At 40.6% G+C, this 15,551-nt stretch overlaps 3 protein-coding genes across 9 annotated transcripts in view; 2 read left to right on the plus strand and 1 right to left on the minus strand.

The window, feature by feature from the left end:
* Positions 1–1,682, plus strand: part of LOC133486277 (Kv channel-interacting protein 2-like) — a 131,732-nt gene extending 130,050 nt beyond the window's left edge. For all 5 annotated transcript variants that reach the window (XM_061791182.1, XM_061791186.1, XM_061791185.1 and 2 more), the window contains 2 exons: positions 83–145; positions 269–1,682. In XM_061791182.1, the coding sequence (XP_061647166.1) occupies positions 83–145; positions 269–316 (111 nt within the window). In that variant the 3' untranslated portion in view covers positions 317–1,682. The remainder of the gene's footprint in view (positions 1–82; positions 146–268) is intronic.
* Positions 1,683–2,426: 744 nt separating this feature from the next.
* LOC133486276 (cytochrome c oxidase assembly protein COX15 homolog) lies at positions 2,427–6,262 on the minus strand. Its single transcript, XM_061791181.1, has 9 exons — positions 6,059–6,262; positions 5,670–5,878; positions 5,471–5,593; positions 4,453–4,639; positions 4,204–4,371; positions 4,026–4,107; positions 3,319–3,473; positions 3,126–3,239; positions 2,427–3,059 (listed from the first exon to the last, which is right to left on the minus strand). Exons 1-9 carry the CDS (start codon positions 6,125–6,127, stop codon positions 2,928–2,930), a joined length of 1,239 nt encoding a protein of 412 aa, XP_061647165.1. The 5' UTR covers positions 6,128–6,262; the 3' UTR covers positions 2,427–2,927.
* A 182-nt stretch (positions 6,263–6,444) lies between these two features.
* cutc (cutC copper transporter homolog (E. coli)) lies at positions 6,445–14,261 on the plus strand. Of its 3 annotated transcripts, none has more exons than XM_061791188.1 (9): positions 6,445–6,601; positions 6,676–6,754; positions 7,188–7,247; positions 7,352–7,522; positions 8,150–8,185; positions 8,289–8,422; positions 12,745–12,772; positions 12,856–12,961; positions 13,793–14,261. In XM_061791188.1, the coding sequence occupies exons 2-9, from the start codon at positions 6,685–6,687 to the stop codon at positions 13,902–13,904; spliced, it is 717 nt and encodes a 238-aa protein (XP_061647172.1). In that variant the 5' UTR covers positions 6,445–6,601; positions 6,676–6,684; the 3' UTR covers positions 13,905–14,261. The 3 variants fall into 3 exon arrangements, with proteins under 3 accessions (XP_061647172.1, XP_061647173.1, XP_061647171.1); XM_061791187.1 differs by having other exon boundaries at positions 6,446–6,601; positions 7,313–7,522; XM_061791189.1 differs by lacking the exon at positions 7,188–7,247 and having other exon boundaries at positions 7,313–7,522.
* The last annotated feature ends 1,290 nt before the right edge of the window (positions 14,262–15,551 follow it).

Genomic DNA, 15,551 nt, shown 5'->3' on the forward strand with positions numbered 1-15,551 from the left:
CAAATTGGAATTATTGTGAATGTACAGTAGTGCTTTTAGAATCATTAAATCTCAGGCTGCTGCTGTTTATTCTTTCTTTCAGAAAATGGACCGAAATAAAGATGGAGTGGTTACTATAGAGGAGTTCATTGAGTCGTGTAAAAAGGTAAGAGGGAGAGAGAGAGAGATAGGTTGCGAATCACTGATGTGATGACATACTGTATGTAGATAAATACATTGGTAGATGCTGTAGATAACTTCATCTCAAAGAAACATCTTGTCTCCTCAGGATGAGAACATCATGCAGTCCATGCAGCTGTTTGACAATGTCATCTAAGGACCGGGAAGGGTGCTTGGTCCCAGGTTTGGGGGGGTTTAAATGAATCAGGGTTGAAAGAGAGAGCGTGTGTGTGCGCGCGTGTGTATGTGTAGTTCCTCTAGATGGGAAGCAAGTCCTCTCCTCGTCGGGCAGTGTGGAGGAACACGGGGAAAAGAAGGCAAGCAGCGGGCTCACCGACACTACCACAAACCCAAAACCTCACCGCCAACTTCTTCTATTCCTACTTTTTTTTCCTCTTCCTGGTCGAATGGTGGCACTTCAAGTGAGGATGCTGGACCCCCAAAACCTCATCACTTGGACGCTGATCCTGACTTTGTGCATGTTGAGCCGCTGTGAAACAGAAACGAATGTGACGCACACACTCCGGGCGAGAGGAAGTGCAACATTCCTGGGAGATTGCAGGGTGTCTCAAAGATCAAAAGGCTGGAACTCGATCGGAACTGATTTCAATACCGCATGATGATGTCACTTATATCCGACGATGACGTTATTTACACAGACGTTCCAGAGCTTGTCCGTCTGCTGATTCCCGGTCACCCACGGGTGCCTCAACCCCATGTGCAACAGGAATGACCGTGCCCTCTCCATCTTGCCTATTCGGGGGATTTGACTGGGAACAACACCCTTCTCTAGTCATGGAATTCTGCTAAAATGAGTTCTGGCCTTCCAAACTATTTCCGTCTTAGCTGTAGGTGTCTGCTCACTATCACGCACCATAGTTGACAGACCGCCCCAGTGGTTCTCGCCTTTAATGAAACATTTGTGGGAAATTTAATAGACTGCAGGCTGTGTTTGTGAACTTGTGATCAGATGAGTCACGTGATTATAGCAGGGTCTTAAAAAAAGACCATTTAATTAGCAGGTTTTCAGAGTGTGAGGCAGACCAGAGGACTTCAAAGGAGGCACAGCAGCTTGTGAAAAATAAAGAAAGGACTATACAGTGGAACCTCTAGTCAAACGCCACAAAAGTAGTATGTTTGGAGTTCAAGCAAAAGAAAAAATGGAGAAATATGCCTGAAACATCAACAAAACCATCATCATGCATGTCAGCAAAGAAAGTGTTGTTCTTTTGCTTTTATTTGACCTATAAACTTCATTGCAGGAATATATTTGAAATGCCACGAATTGACAGTGTCACTTTGCAAACACATTCCTGTTTGTCAGGGGTCTACAAAGGGTGAGTACTTTGTTTTTTATTTTATTTCACAGATGTTAACTTTATATTTGTATGACAGTTAAGAATGTTCAAATTCTAGTAATAATGTTGTTTGTACAGTTAAGAGTTTATGATGCAAAAAAATTATCCTGGAACAGATGAATTTACTTTACCTAATTATAAATAAAGTGCATCTATCTTTCATTATTTACCAAGAAAATGTATTTTTTTTAATGGAGGTTCCACCGTATGTACCTTAAACCTGTTTGTATGTTAAAGGCCAATTAGATGAAATTCACTGTCCCACACTTTGAAAACCCTTTAATTAGGCCACATTGTGATTTTAAAAATAATAATAATAATAATAATAATATTAAAATGTATGTTTAATTAGTGAGCGAGAGAAAAACCTCAATATTATTATTAGCACCATCACCTCCTCCCCTTTGCCCCTATTTTCTCTGGAACACCAAAGAAAAAGTTCATTTTGCCTACATCTGTGTAGGAAGGAAGACAATGTCAGTAATTGACAAGGACCAATCAGAGACATAAGAGGGTATGTGATCTATCTGGTAACCCCTCCCCCCCCCCCCCTAATTAAAAAAAATATAATACATCCAAGTGCAAGAAAAAGTGGTGTATGAATAGAGACAGCAATAATCAATTCTGTGAGAGAAACACAGTGGAATCCTTATATGCACATTCTCACGTAAATTTTTTTATGATATTCCCACCAGTGGTTTGTCTCTGATTGGCCCTTGCCACTTGTCAGCTCCCACAAGTCAAACATGTCCATTCCTCGCATGTACTGGTACTTTGTCTAGAATAATAAAATCTACTAATCTCTTGTACCCACTTTCGTTAGCAAGCCTCTAAATAGTTACTTATTCTAAATATGTATATTTTGTACAGACAATAAAATTCACAGTTACTATGCAAACTGGACTCCTGTTGTTTTCAGACTGTACATTTTATTGAAATAATACAAGAACGCAACATCGATCCATAATTTATTACTTTGTCAGCAAGAAGCAGTTCATAATTTAAATATAAATGTTATACAGTCATAATTTCGAGAGCTGCATCTTGTTCAGCAAATAGGCAGTTGAATGGTGGAGACAAATATAACTTGCTCTGTAATTACATTCAAAACAAGTAAGTGGGTTCATAAAGAGAAATTTAGTCTTAAAAGCAGCCTTTCAAGCTACAAAATGTGAAATTATACCGCTGTGACAATAAATGCTGTTTGATACCTTATTTCCTCAAATAGAGGCTGGGGACACACATTTTTTTTTTTTTAATGTGAAATTTATTTCATTACATTATTACTTAAATTACAATTTATGTATAGTTTAAAACAAATTACAATAAACAATATGAAGAAATAAACCAAGGCAGAGTGGGCAGAATGAATGAGTCTTCTAGGAATCCAGGAAAGACATTTGTCCATCATTATTTGGGCATTTTACGGAGCTCGGCCAGAACCCAAATGGCCAGCGAGAGTAGCGCCACAGATCCAGACTGGTGAGTCGCTGCCAGCGGAGTAGGCACGTACAGCAACAGGGTGCTAATTCCCAGTGCAACCTGAGAAGCGAGGGCACAGATGAAGATGAAGTTCCCGGGCGACTGCCTTGCTATGTGCAAGCCTACCTGTCCGTATGCCATTGCTGTGAGGAGGCTGATGGCTATCTTAGCTCTCCTAGGCAGCACCATCCTTCTGGAAAACAGATACAGCCCAGTGATGGCCGTCAAAGAGGAGACTGCCTAGAGAAAAAGGGAGGTAAACGTCTTTATTAGGTAAGCAAGTGGACATGATATTCTCCCTGCGAGCAGTGTGACATACTAAGATCCTGTGGTCAAACTGCACAGTTGTGGGGTTCTCAAAGAAGTTCTTGAGGGTGGGAGAGAAGGCCAACAGGTCATCAGGGACCCAACGTTCTCCCATCTTAGGGAAGGAGTTGTACACCAGGCCAGCATCCAAACCGGCGACAAAAGCACCTTGCAAAAATTAGTATTATTAGTATTACATTAGTATAGTAACATTGGTATTTCAAGTGCCCCTGAAGTCATACAATTCGGAACTGAACCATACAGTGGATATGAAAGGTCGAAACACCCCTGTTCAAATGCTTTCAAAACTTTTTCTGACATTGTGATATGACCATAACTACAACTTAATTGGAAAAAAAATGAAATCTTTTCAAGAGGATAAGAAAGAACAAACAATGCCTTTTTGTTATTATTCTTAAATGCAAACTTTTTTTTATGAAAAGCTTTATTGGTCAAGAATCATTTATAAATATTGTTAGAATCCTAAAGAACTGTACTGTGTGTCAATCAGTAAAGACAAAATATTTGGGACTGACTAATCATTAATAACATTGCAAGTTATACATTAAGATGTGCTACACCTAAACGAAGACATTTTATGGAACTGAACCTTATTAACTTTCAACTAAGAAAAAAAAAAACATCATCCCAGGAAATAATATAGGTTCTCTCATTCAAATGATAAACAATACTTAAAATACACTTCTCTCCTAAGCTGACCTGAAAGAGCTGTGAGGAAGACGAGTCCACTGGTTCCCTTGGCAAACCTTCGAAGCTGTATGAGGCGTTTGGTCTCCGCCAACTTGCGAAGACGGCAAAAAAAATAATAATTAAAAAAAAAACAGTTATTAATAATTTTTTTAAAATACAGTAGATGTGGTTGTATATAAGGCAGTGCCTTGTGAGCAGGCAGCAGTAGCGTAAGGCCGGTCCACAGACTGGCACAGTAAAGGAGTAAGGCGGAACCCAGGTGAGCACTCAGTCGATACTGGCTGACCCGTGGGATGTCATGTGACTCTGGCTTCTCCTCCAGACCACTTTTGACCATGTACCAACCCAACAGGCCCTGACAAGAGACACACACGCAAAAACACACAATCCCTGTAAAAATATCTCAGTGTAATTGATTGCGTGACGTGCAACTCACCTGGAAGAAGACAAATCCACATAGCCCGAGCACTTTTCCCTTCATGGAGCGAGTGAAGTAGCCTTTCCTCCAGAAGTACATAGTGGGGAGGATGTAGGCCAGACCCACCAGCCTGCCCCACATGCGATGACCCCACTCCATGTAGAAGATGAACTTAAACTCTGGCAGAGTCATGTTGTGGTTCATTCTGGAAGGACAAAAAGATGTCACACGTTTACAGTGGAAACTCTTAAGTGGAAGAAAAGTTAAACAATTTGGACTTCAAGCAAGATTTTCAAGGAAAAGCTACATCAACAGACAAACAAAACTTGTGTTCGAACCACCCTTGTGAGTAGCTCAAGAAATAATACTTTTTTTTTGCACGTGATAACCTTAAGACAGTATGTAGAGCTTACTATGATGTGGCAGATCAGAACAATCTGAGCAATACAATGTGCTATCAATTGCATACGAAACATTTCCCATGCCAACGATCAAGTAAATAGCATGGAGCTGAAAGAATAAAGAATGACAAGCATTAAAATGAACTTGCCAACAAACAGCACATTTTTACTCTCCATTTACGCATCTGTCAGATGTCTTCAAAGGACCAGTATTTTTTTTACTTTAATTCAGTTTTATTAACAATGATTAGGTCCTCTGTATATTTTGTGACAATTAGCAATCACTGTTACTTAAAACATTGCTTGTAAAGTTAATTACTTAACTGATTTAAAATGGCTTTTTGGGGTGGGGGGGGCAATTTAAAAGGCAAGAAGCGTCACATAACAGATGGTATTCAGGAAAGGCAGCTTTAGAAAACAAACAAGCAAACATGCAATTCTAACTTCAGCCATGTTTAAAGGTAGAATGCATCAATTAGGGGAATCACCCATGTTTTATGTTCTCTGAGGAGATGAACACTGTCACTCACTTTTAAAAGCCCTGATATAAACGTAGAAAGAAATTGTCATATGCAGACGGCGATGCACCCTTTAAAAGTAAGTGATTTAAAAAAGAACAGGAAACAGCATCTTACATCTTGAATTCAGGAAACTGCTGATATTTGGAAAACTCTGCCTCCCACTCTTCCTGCGACTGGGGGGGCTTCATCTCTCGTACCAGATGCCAGTCGACCATGGACAGGCCGGATTCTGTTAGTCTGATTCAACAGACACTTTAACCAAATCACAGAACATCCAAAAACAAAGATGACAATCATATACATCGTATTTTACCGTGTGACGCCACCAAGGGCAACAGCACCAACAACAAGACCGCTGCAGCCAAGTAACCAGCGACCTACTATCCTGTTTGTGGCTGCATTGGGGACACTGGCTGCTGCTGCTGCTGATGATGATGATGCTGATGGGGAGGCTGAAGCTCCTGCCTCGGCTGTGATGGTGCTGTGGCACTTTCGCGCCACCCACTGTCGTAAGTGTGCACCCTGTCCGTGACATGTAAATAGAGACGTTTTGTGACATTTTGAAACAACAGGACTGACTGAGTTTAACACCTGGTCTAAAGTTATGCAAGTACTTTAAACTGTTATTACATGGACATAGATTTGACCCTTTTCCACACTTCCCAGCTAGGCTAGCAGTTAGCGTCGATGTATCATACTTACGTTACCGTGTTGAATTCCCCCTCCGGCTCGTTTGCAGCCATTTATTAACGTTGTCCTTATCGACAACATGGTTTGTCTCCTAATGTCTACCAAAGGAGGACTAGGCCACCGTTAGAGACGTTGTTATGACAGCATATAAACAACCATGTTGCAAAACGCTAGCTTGAACTTTCAACTCTGAACCCCTGACGTCGGCGGAAGGTTGGCGAACATGTTTTAATTGCATAATATATGAATTGAAAGCAAAGCGTAGCTATGGCGAAAATATCCAAGTTATTACAAATCTTTTTAAAAAATATTTGTTTTTATACATTTGTTTTCAAATACAGCCCTCGTTCTCGGGTAGTCTTTGTTTTGTTATTTAGCTTACGCTGCAAGGGCGGCTCCATTCTTGCCGCAGACTTGTTCCAACATGTTCCCTCCGCCCACCAGCCCAAACAAGTGTTAAAATTAACATCCCGGAAAAAGCCATCCCACAACAGCGCTTGTTAGCGACACACAGCTGTACTATCAGCTAAAGTATTAAAAATGTCAGCTTGACAGGTAATTGTATATATTAAATACCGTATTCGAGATAATAAATTAACGATAGTCTCTTTATGTCCCTGTTCGTCCAGATAGTTATTATGGCAGGGGGCTTTCTAATGGAGGTGTGTGTGGACTCCGTGGAGTCTGCCGTCAATGCGGAGCGAGGAGGTTGGTAGTTGCCTACTGTATGTAGTGAATGTGTTTCACTTTCTACTGTAAAACAATCACATGACATTATTGGAAACCGAAGTACAGCAATAAAGCAGTTCCACTTGAAAGTACAGATTTAAAAAAATTCCGACAACATGAAATGCGAACAGTGCAGGGGTCCTCGATTTACGACAAGCTTCCGTTCGCAGGGCGGCGACGTAACCCGAACATTTACGTGGAAAGCACCGTAATCTAACACTAACGAAGTATTGAACACATAATTACACTAAATATTTATATGAAGAACCCTCCCAAGCCGTAAATTTAAAACAATACAATGAAAAACAGTAAGTACTGCGGTAACTGAGCGTGGAAACTAGTTCGTTGTGCGCCATTCTAACCTCGATATGTCGTAGGTCGGTACGTCCTCAGTTTTGTCTTCTTCTGACAGGTGCCGGTCGGCTTGAGCTGTGTTGTAGTCTTATGGAAGGAGGGCTCACTCCCAGTCTTGGTGAGCATATTCTGTTGAGACGTACAGTTGACTTGTAAATGTAGTATTTGTTTATCTACTTACAGGCCTGCTGCAGATTGTAAAAAGATGTGTCAAAATCCCAGTGTATGTGATGATTCGTCCTCGTGGCGGCGACTTCCTTTACTCTGACTGGGAAGTGGAAGTGATGAGGAAAGACATGGAGGTGATGCAGACCCATGGGGCTGATGGATTTGTGCTGGGAGCCTTGACTGAAGATGGACGGGTGGATGCAAAGCTCTGTATGGAGTTTCTGGGTAGTGTGTGCCTTTATAATTTAAAGTATTATATAATTTATTCTACAGTACGTTACATTACGACCATCCATCCATTTTCTACAGGGATTGCAGATGAGCTGGAGCCTACCCCAGCTTAATTTGGGCGAGAAGTGGGGTGTACTCTGGACAGTCAATCACAGGGGCACATACAACCGTTCACACTGACATTCACACCTATGGACAATTTAGAGTCTTCAATTAACCTAACATGCATGTTTTTTTAAATGTGGGAGGAATCAGGAGTATCTTGAACTACCCAGCCAATCAAATGGATAACATACAGTCCACACAGGAATGCTAAATCTGGGATTCAAATCTCAGAACTTTGAGGAAGATGTACTAACCACTTGGTCACTATATCGCCCTATTACACGCATTTGTGCGTTAGAGGTTTTCGGGATTTTTAATAAGTCCGTCAGGCTTTCATTGTTCTTAGAATTGAAAAGCCAAAAGAATGCTCTTGCAGGACATATACGGCCCACGCACTGTAGGCTTCCCAACTCCGGTCTAAAAAGATACAAGAGCTGTAGTTAAAAAATTACAAAGATTCAAAAAGCTCCATGAAACAGAACTTTTATTTTTCCAATTTTCTATTTTTCTCTCTAGCTGCTGCTCGTCCTTTACCTGTCACCTTCCACCGAGGTACTGTAGTCAAATATTTATTTCCGCAACCAATATTTAGACCACATTTTTTAGTAAGGACCATAGGAAATCAAATATTGACTCCCTGTTTTGTTTTCTCTAGCTTTTGACATGGTCAGTGATGCAGCGGTTGCCTTGGAGACGCTAGTGTCATTAGGTTTCCAGCGGGTGCTGACCAGTGGCTGTGACAGCTCTGCATTGGAGGGACTCTCACTCATTAAGCGCCTTGTAGAGCAAGTACGTTTGAATTCATGTGCAGTGGAACCTCGACACACTGGTTAACTTTGGTAAGGAAAAATAACGGAAGAAGAATTAATCTGTTACAAGGTCAAACTGTCGGAATCGGCGCTCCATCCATCCATTTTATGTTGCGTTTGTCCACATTAGGGTCGCAGGTGAGCTGGATTCTATCCCAGCTGATTTTGAGCGAGATGGGAAAACAATGACTGGTCACCAGTCAATTGCAGGGCAACTGTCGCAATCATAAAACCTTTACTAACTATAAAGGTAAAAGTGACATTTTAAGATTCTTAATTGTCACATGCAAGGCTAAAAATGTTAAATATTTTTAATGCAATCTTAAATTGAATGGCATAGGCATAACAGAAAGATGCATCACACACTGTAAGAATAAAACAAATACTTTCAGAGCAGGAACATGTGTACAAGGGAGGCATGAAGAATTAAAAAAAAAAAAGTAATGATCAAATAAAAATGTTTTCAATTTTGTTCTGTACTTTAAATTGATTTGCTTTTTAATCCAATAATGGCACTGATTTCATAGTCAAAATTGCAGAATTTCAAACTGGGTTTGAGACAAATCACTGTCAGGAGACAGCATTGATCAAAGTTTATTCCCCCCCCCCCCCCCCCCCCCCTCTGTGGTGAATCCTTTGGTAAATCAAATACATTTTAAACTATATTAGATTTAATTATTAGAAAACTCTCTGTCCTCGTCTTACTGGATCTGAGTGCCGCCATTGATACAGTAGACTACAAAATTCTTTTGAACAGGCTGCACAAAACGATTGGCCTCTCGGGTACTGTTTTTAACTGGTTTAAAGAGAATTAGAGAATTTAGAGAGTTTATGTCAGCATGGGTAAATCAGGAGGTCACAGGTTAGATTGTGGTGTTCCCCAAGCTTCAATTTTAGGTCCAACACTTTTTAATTTGCATATGCTGCCATTTGGCAAAGTCATCTGGAGACACAGCCTAAGATTGCACACTTATGCTGATGATACACATCTTTACATTTTCATTTCTCTTTATGACTACAGATTGATACATTTTTAACAGTATTCTAGAAATGAATTCCAGGATGGTAGACAATTTCCCACATCTCTACCAGGAGAAAACTAATGGGCAGTTATCGGTCCTGGAGCTCAGAGAGCGAAACTTACTAGGTCAAAATTACAACTTTCTTTTACTTCATCAGACAAAGTTAAAAACGTGGGTGTTATGTTTGATTCTGAACTAACTTTTATCCCAGACATTAATAACATCATCAACAGAACAGAACTGGATTTTACAATGTAAAAAAACATTGCCAGCGTTCACCTGTTTCTTTCTTGAGAAAAAACAGTGGCGCTAATGCATGCTTTTATTTCCAGTTGCATTGACTACTGCAACGCTCTCCTTTCTGATCATACTAAAAGAACTTTTAGCAACTTACAATGACTGCAGAATTCAGCAGCCTGTCTAATGACAAGGACCTAAGAGAGCACAATACACTGGTTTTTGAGGCCCTGCATTGAATCACTGGGTGTTTCAGGATCGATTTTAAAGGTGCCACATTTTACCAGACCAACTTTTTCTAGTATTTGGGATGTAATATTGCCTCTATGGTGCCTCAGTTAACGTGAAATATGAATTAAAATCGTCCAAGCATTCCTGAGTTGCAGATGTTTTTTCTGCCGAGAGGTCTGAAATCAGATCGTTTAAATTTTTCAAGCTTATCTACATCTGTAGCAAAGACCTCCATCTACCTTTCTGACCCTTAGCCAGCGCTGTAACAAAACACGTGGGCTCTCACAAGTGGGTCTTCTACATGGAGGCAACCAATCAGAGGAAGGGGCGCAGTCTTAGCTAAATATGGACAAAGCTAATACAAAACTGGGTTTAAATCAGAATCAGAATCATCTTTATTTGCCAAGTATGTCCCAAACACACAAGGAATTTGTCTCCGGTAGTTGGAGCCGCTCTAGTACAACAGACAGTCAATTTACAGAACACTTTGGAGACATAAAGACATTGACAAAAAACAACAACAAACAACAATTGTGCAAAAAGATGCAGAGTCCTCTAGCACTTAGAGCAGTTCGAATGGCTAATATCGCAATAGTCCGGTGCAATGACCATTGTGCAAAGGGCACTGAGACTTCAAGGAGTGTATGCGGTTTAAAGTGACGAGTAGTGCGATAATCTGGGACAATGGTTGTGGAAATGTTACAGATACTCCTCAATCAGTGTGCAAATGGAGCAGATGCTACTCTGGCATGAGTGGCCACTATATGCAAATAGTGCAGCACGGCGAGACAACTACAGTGAGTGCACGAGTAATACATAATTGGCCCCACAGAAATGTGACAACGAACTCAAGTCAAAAAATTGCCAGCTTGTTGTAATGGAATTATAAGTTAGCTGTTTAAGAAGTTGATTGCAAGAGGGAAGAAGCTGTTGGAAGGTCTACTAGTTCTCGTTTGCATTGATCGGTAGCGCCTACCTGAGGGAAGGAGCTGGAAGAGCTGGTGACCGGGGTGGGGAGGGTCCGAGAGGATTTTGCACGCCCTTGTCTTAGTTCTGGCAGCGTGCAAGTCCTCAAGGGTGGGTAGGGGGGTACCGACAATCCTTTCAGCAGTTTTGATTGTCCGTTGCAGTCGGAGTTTGTCCTTTTTTGTAGCAGCACCAAACCAGACTGTGATGGAAGAACACAGGACTGTTTCGATGACCGCTGTGTAGAACTGTCTCAGCAGCTCCGGTGGCAGGCCGTGCTTTCTCAGAAGCCGCAGGAAGTACATCCTCTGCTGGGCCTTTTTGAGGACGGAGTTGATGTTGGTCGCCCACTTCAGGTCCTGGGAGATTGTAATTCCCAGGAACTTGAAGGTCTCGACGGTTGACACAAGGCAGCTGGACAACGTGAGGGGCAGCTGTGGCGAAGGATGCCTCCTGAAGTCCACGATCATCTCTACAGTCTTGAGCGTGTTCAGCTCCAGGTTGTGTCGGCCGCACCACAGGTCCAGCCGCTCCGCTTCCTGTCGATATGCAGACTCGTCACCGTCCTTGATGAGGCCGATGACAGTGGTGTCATCTGCAAACTTCAGGAGTTTGACAGTCGGGTTCGCTGAGGTGCAGTCGTTCGTGTAGAGAGAGAAGAGCAGCGGAGAGAGGACACAACCTTGGGGCGCCCCAGTGCTGATGCTGCGTGCGGCCGGGTTGGTGTGTGGTGTGAAACTGTCCTTTTCAAATCTGCAGTAGAAGGTATTCAAGTCGTTGGCTAGTGTGCTATTGTTCTCAGCTTGGGGGGATCGTCGCTTGTAATTAGTCAGCGATTGGCATGCATGCCAGACTGATTTAGAGTCGTTTGCGCTAAACTGTTTTTCCAACTTTGCTGTATTGATCCTCTTTGCAATGTTAATTTCTTTGGTCAGCTGGTTTCTAGCTCGATTATACAGGGCCCTGTCCCCGCTCTGATATGCGTCCTCCTTAGCTTGGCGAAGCTGCTTAAGTTTAGCAGTGAACCACGGCTTATTGTTGTTGAATGTGCAAAATGATTTTGTTGGTACACAGACCTCTTCACAGAAACTGATATAGGATGTGACAGTGTCCGTATATTCATCCAGGCTGCCAGCTGAATTTTCAAAGACACTCCAGTCTGTGCAGTCTAAGCAGCTTTGAAGTTCCATCTTGGCTTCATTTGTCCACTTTTTGACTGTTTTCACTGTAGGCTTCGCACATTTAAGTTCTTGCCTGTACGTCGGTATTAAGTGAATTAAGCAGTGATCAGACGAGCCCAAGGCTGCACGAGGTATAGCACGGTATGCGTTTTTTACCGTGGTGTAGCAGTGGTCTAAAGTATTATTTTCCCTGGTAGGACAGTCGATGTGCTGATTGTATTTAGGGAGTTCGTGGTTGAGTTTAGCTTTGTTAAAGTCCCCGAGAATAATGAGGGGTGAGTCGGGGTGTTTTTTTTCAATTTCGAAACAGAAGTAGCTGTCAGAGGGGCTATTTCTGGACACTCATATAACAAAACCAAGGTGTTATTTTTTTATTAAATTTTTAAAAATCAAATTAACAGTTTTATACTAAGCCCATATTAGACAGTCATTCTATGGAGGTCTAAATAGCCAAAATATGGGATCTTTAAGGTTAGTTTCTTAATTTATAAAACGCTTCATGGTCTTGCTTTATCAGTTTTGTAAAGCACTTTGTGTTGCTTTTCAAGTATGAGGTGTAGTTTTCCTAAAAATGTTGGTCAAATTCCAAATTGTACATTTTTAACCTTCAAGGATCTACTTTACATTACCTGCGTCTTAACTTGTGACTCTCTCTGCCCCTCCAGGCTAAAGGTAGAATTACCATCATGCCAGGTTAGTGTTTTTTTTAATAATGTAAATAGTTTGTTTAAAAAAAAAAATCAAATCAAATTTGGCATTCAATCTTTTTAATACAGGTGGTGGCATCACAGAGAGAAATTTGCAAAGAATTTTAGCAGGATCAGGCGCTCAAGAGTTCCACTGCTCTGCTCGCTCAAGCAGAGATTCTGCCATGAAATTCAGGTTTGTTTACATCTATCTTCAGTTAAAGGGGTATTTTGCATTTATGAAACCGCTAGAAATGTTTAGCCGTAATTCCAATACAAATGTTAAGTAGCCTCACTTCACTACTTAGTAGTCCCGCCCCCCACCGCCCCATCCTCTTGAGTCTTTGAAAAAGACGATTCTCAAAGATGGCCACTCATAATCATGAAAGTGCCTAGTTGTAATAGTCACAGAGAACGCGGTCCATCTTCAACAAAATACCAGCTAGCATTAGCACTATAAACAAGCTGACATTAGCTTGATTTTAGCTGCTACGTTGGTAGGATGACTTATTCATTATGAAGTGTTACTATAACACTAAATTTGATGGTTTGAAGTTGTATTTTTTTAAAATGTTAAATCAATTAAAAATAAAAAGAGGTGATAAATGTACCTGTCGAGCAAAAATGTTGCAAACTTGTCTGTGGTCCCTCCGCTGTGCTTGTGTTTGCTAGTCTTATTCCCAGTTGTTAGCAAATGAGGGACGGGCATTTTTTTATTTTCCAAAGGTGGATATTTCAACAGTCTCAACAAAGCTCCTGAATCCTAAATTCTCAGGCCAGTGCAAGTCTGCGGACATGCCGGTGACTGGATATGTGAGCGGCAAATGATTGACACCGTGTCGGTCACGCCTTCTGCTTCTGATAGGTTGTTTTTCCTCGGGTACTGGGTTTTTAAAAACATCTAATTAGAGGTATTGATGAAGCCACAAAGGAATAATTTTTTTCCACTGATCATTTTACTAATGTACTATCGTTGGGTTGGTATTGACCGTTTTACCAAATGACAAATGTTTCCTTTGCTTTGTAGGAACAGCAGTGTGACAATGGGAGCTTCTCTCACAGCACCAGAGTACAGCCTGAAGGTGGCAGATGTGAGCAAAGTGCGCACTTTTAACGCAATCGCCAAAAATACCCTGTGAATTGAAACTAGACAATCATGACTAAATCAACACCTCCAAAGTTATTTATTGGAATCTAATCTTTCTGCGACTTTCTGCTTCTGACTTTTTTTCTTTTCTACGTCATTTCCATCTCAAATATACATCTTTTCAAAATAAAAATTATCACACAATTTGGCAATTTTGGGGCTTAACTGTAGTAGAGTGTGTTACGGATTCACAAGTTTCAGTTTTTTTATTTTTATGAGGGGAAAAAAGCAAATATTTACAGAACTTTGCATTTGTTGGAAGAAGAGCCAAAACTGATCGTCTAATTTTATTTCTTATGACAATGACTGTATATTTTTTCAGCTTTCAATTAAAAGATGCTATGTTTTATTTGTTGCACATTGATTTATTTTATTAGATCATGAAAACCAGTGTAAAATAAAAATACTCTCTCTCTCTCTCTCTCTCTCTCAGTTAGGGTTAGCCTACAGAATTTGTAGTATCTAGTTATGTCATAAAACAAAACAATTAGTATGCAGGCCATGAAAGATTGAGAGTACATATTGATTTGTATTCATTAAAAAAAACAAGCATTTATATATAGAGATGCACCGATACCACGTTTTATCAGATCAAGTACAAGTACTTACACTTGAGTACTCGCCAACACAAAGTACCAATACTTGATGATGCCATTATGTCTTACAGTTGTTATGAAGATGTATTTTAATCAAATATTGTTCAAAAATACAAACTGTTCTTGAACATGGCATGTTTCACTCAAATATAACACTTTTTAAATTAACCCCTTGTAATTGCAACATGGCAGAATAAATCCCATATCCTGACACAAAATCAACAGCATAAAATAAATTATTACAACTGATCATATAGTGTGCGTTACCTAAAGAATTCCAATACAAATGTTAAGTCCCCTGATAATCAGTTTTATCAACTGAACAGGAAGCCAGCATTAATTACACAGCAAATGGGTAAAAATAATGCAGAAACAACAAAAAAAATACAACGAAACTGACACAGATGTACGTAGTTACTTACAACACAGTTTCAACAAGAACAACTGCAAATGAATTCAACATGGTAAAAGTCTGTAAAATGACACTTCAAAAGTGACACAGATCTCAGACTGGACTCGTAAAGTTGTTATGAGCAAATTACATTAAAAAATACAATATAGCATGTAGCAACTATTCCAGACCATTAAAGAAACGTTACTCACGACACTGTGGATTCTGAACGGGCGATGGGGCTTGCGAAACTCGGTGGTTCCTGGTCGGGTGTCAGTCGCCACCCACGGAATTCATTATCCATTTTGGAGGAAATAATTTGCCGTCGCCTAAAAGCGTTGTGTCCTTAAAGTTTCTACACACACACGGCTGACATGGTTCCTACCAGGAAAGCATATGTGAAGCTGGCGATGTGGTATCTGTATGTACAGTATCGGAGAATTTTTACGATTACCGATTCCAGGTATGGGTGCATCCCTATTTATTTATTTAAAGATTATGTGAAGAATGATTTTATTTATCCATCCATCCATTTTCTGAGTCGCTTCTCCTCACTAGGGTCGCGGGTGTGCTAGAGCCTATCCCAGCTATCATTGGGCAGGAGGCGGGGTTACACCCTGAACTGGTTGCCAGCCAATCGCAGGGTACATAT

Source organism: Phyllopteryx taeniolatus, chromosome 11 (assembly GCF_024500385.1).
Source record: "Phyllopteryx taeniolatus isolate TA_2022b chromosome 11, UOR_Ptae_1.2, whole genome shotgun sequence".
Classification (NCBI taxonomy): domain Eukaryota; kingdom Metazoa; phylum Chordata; class Actinopteri; order Syngnathiformes; family Syngnathidae; genus Phyllopteryx; species Phyllopteryx taeniolatus.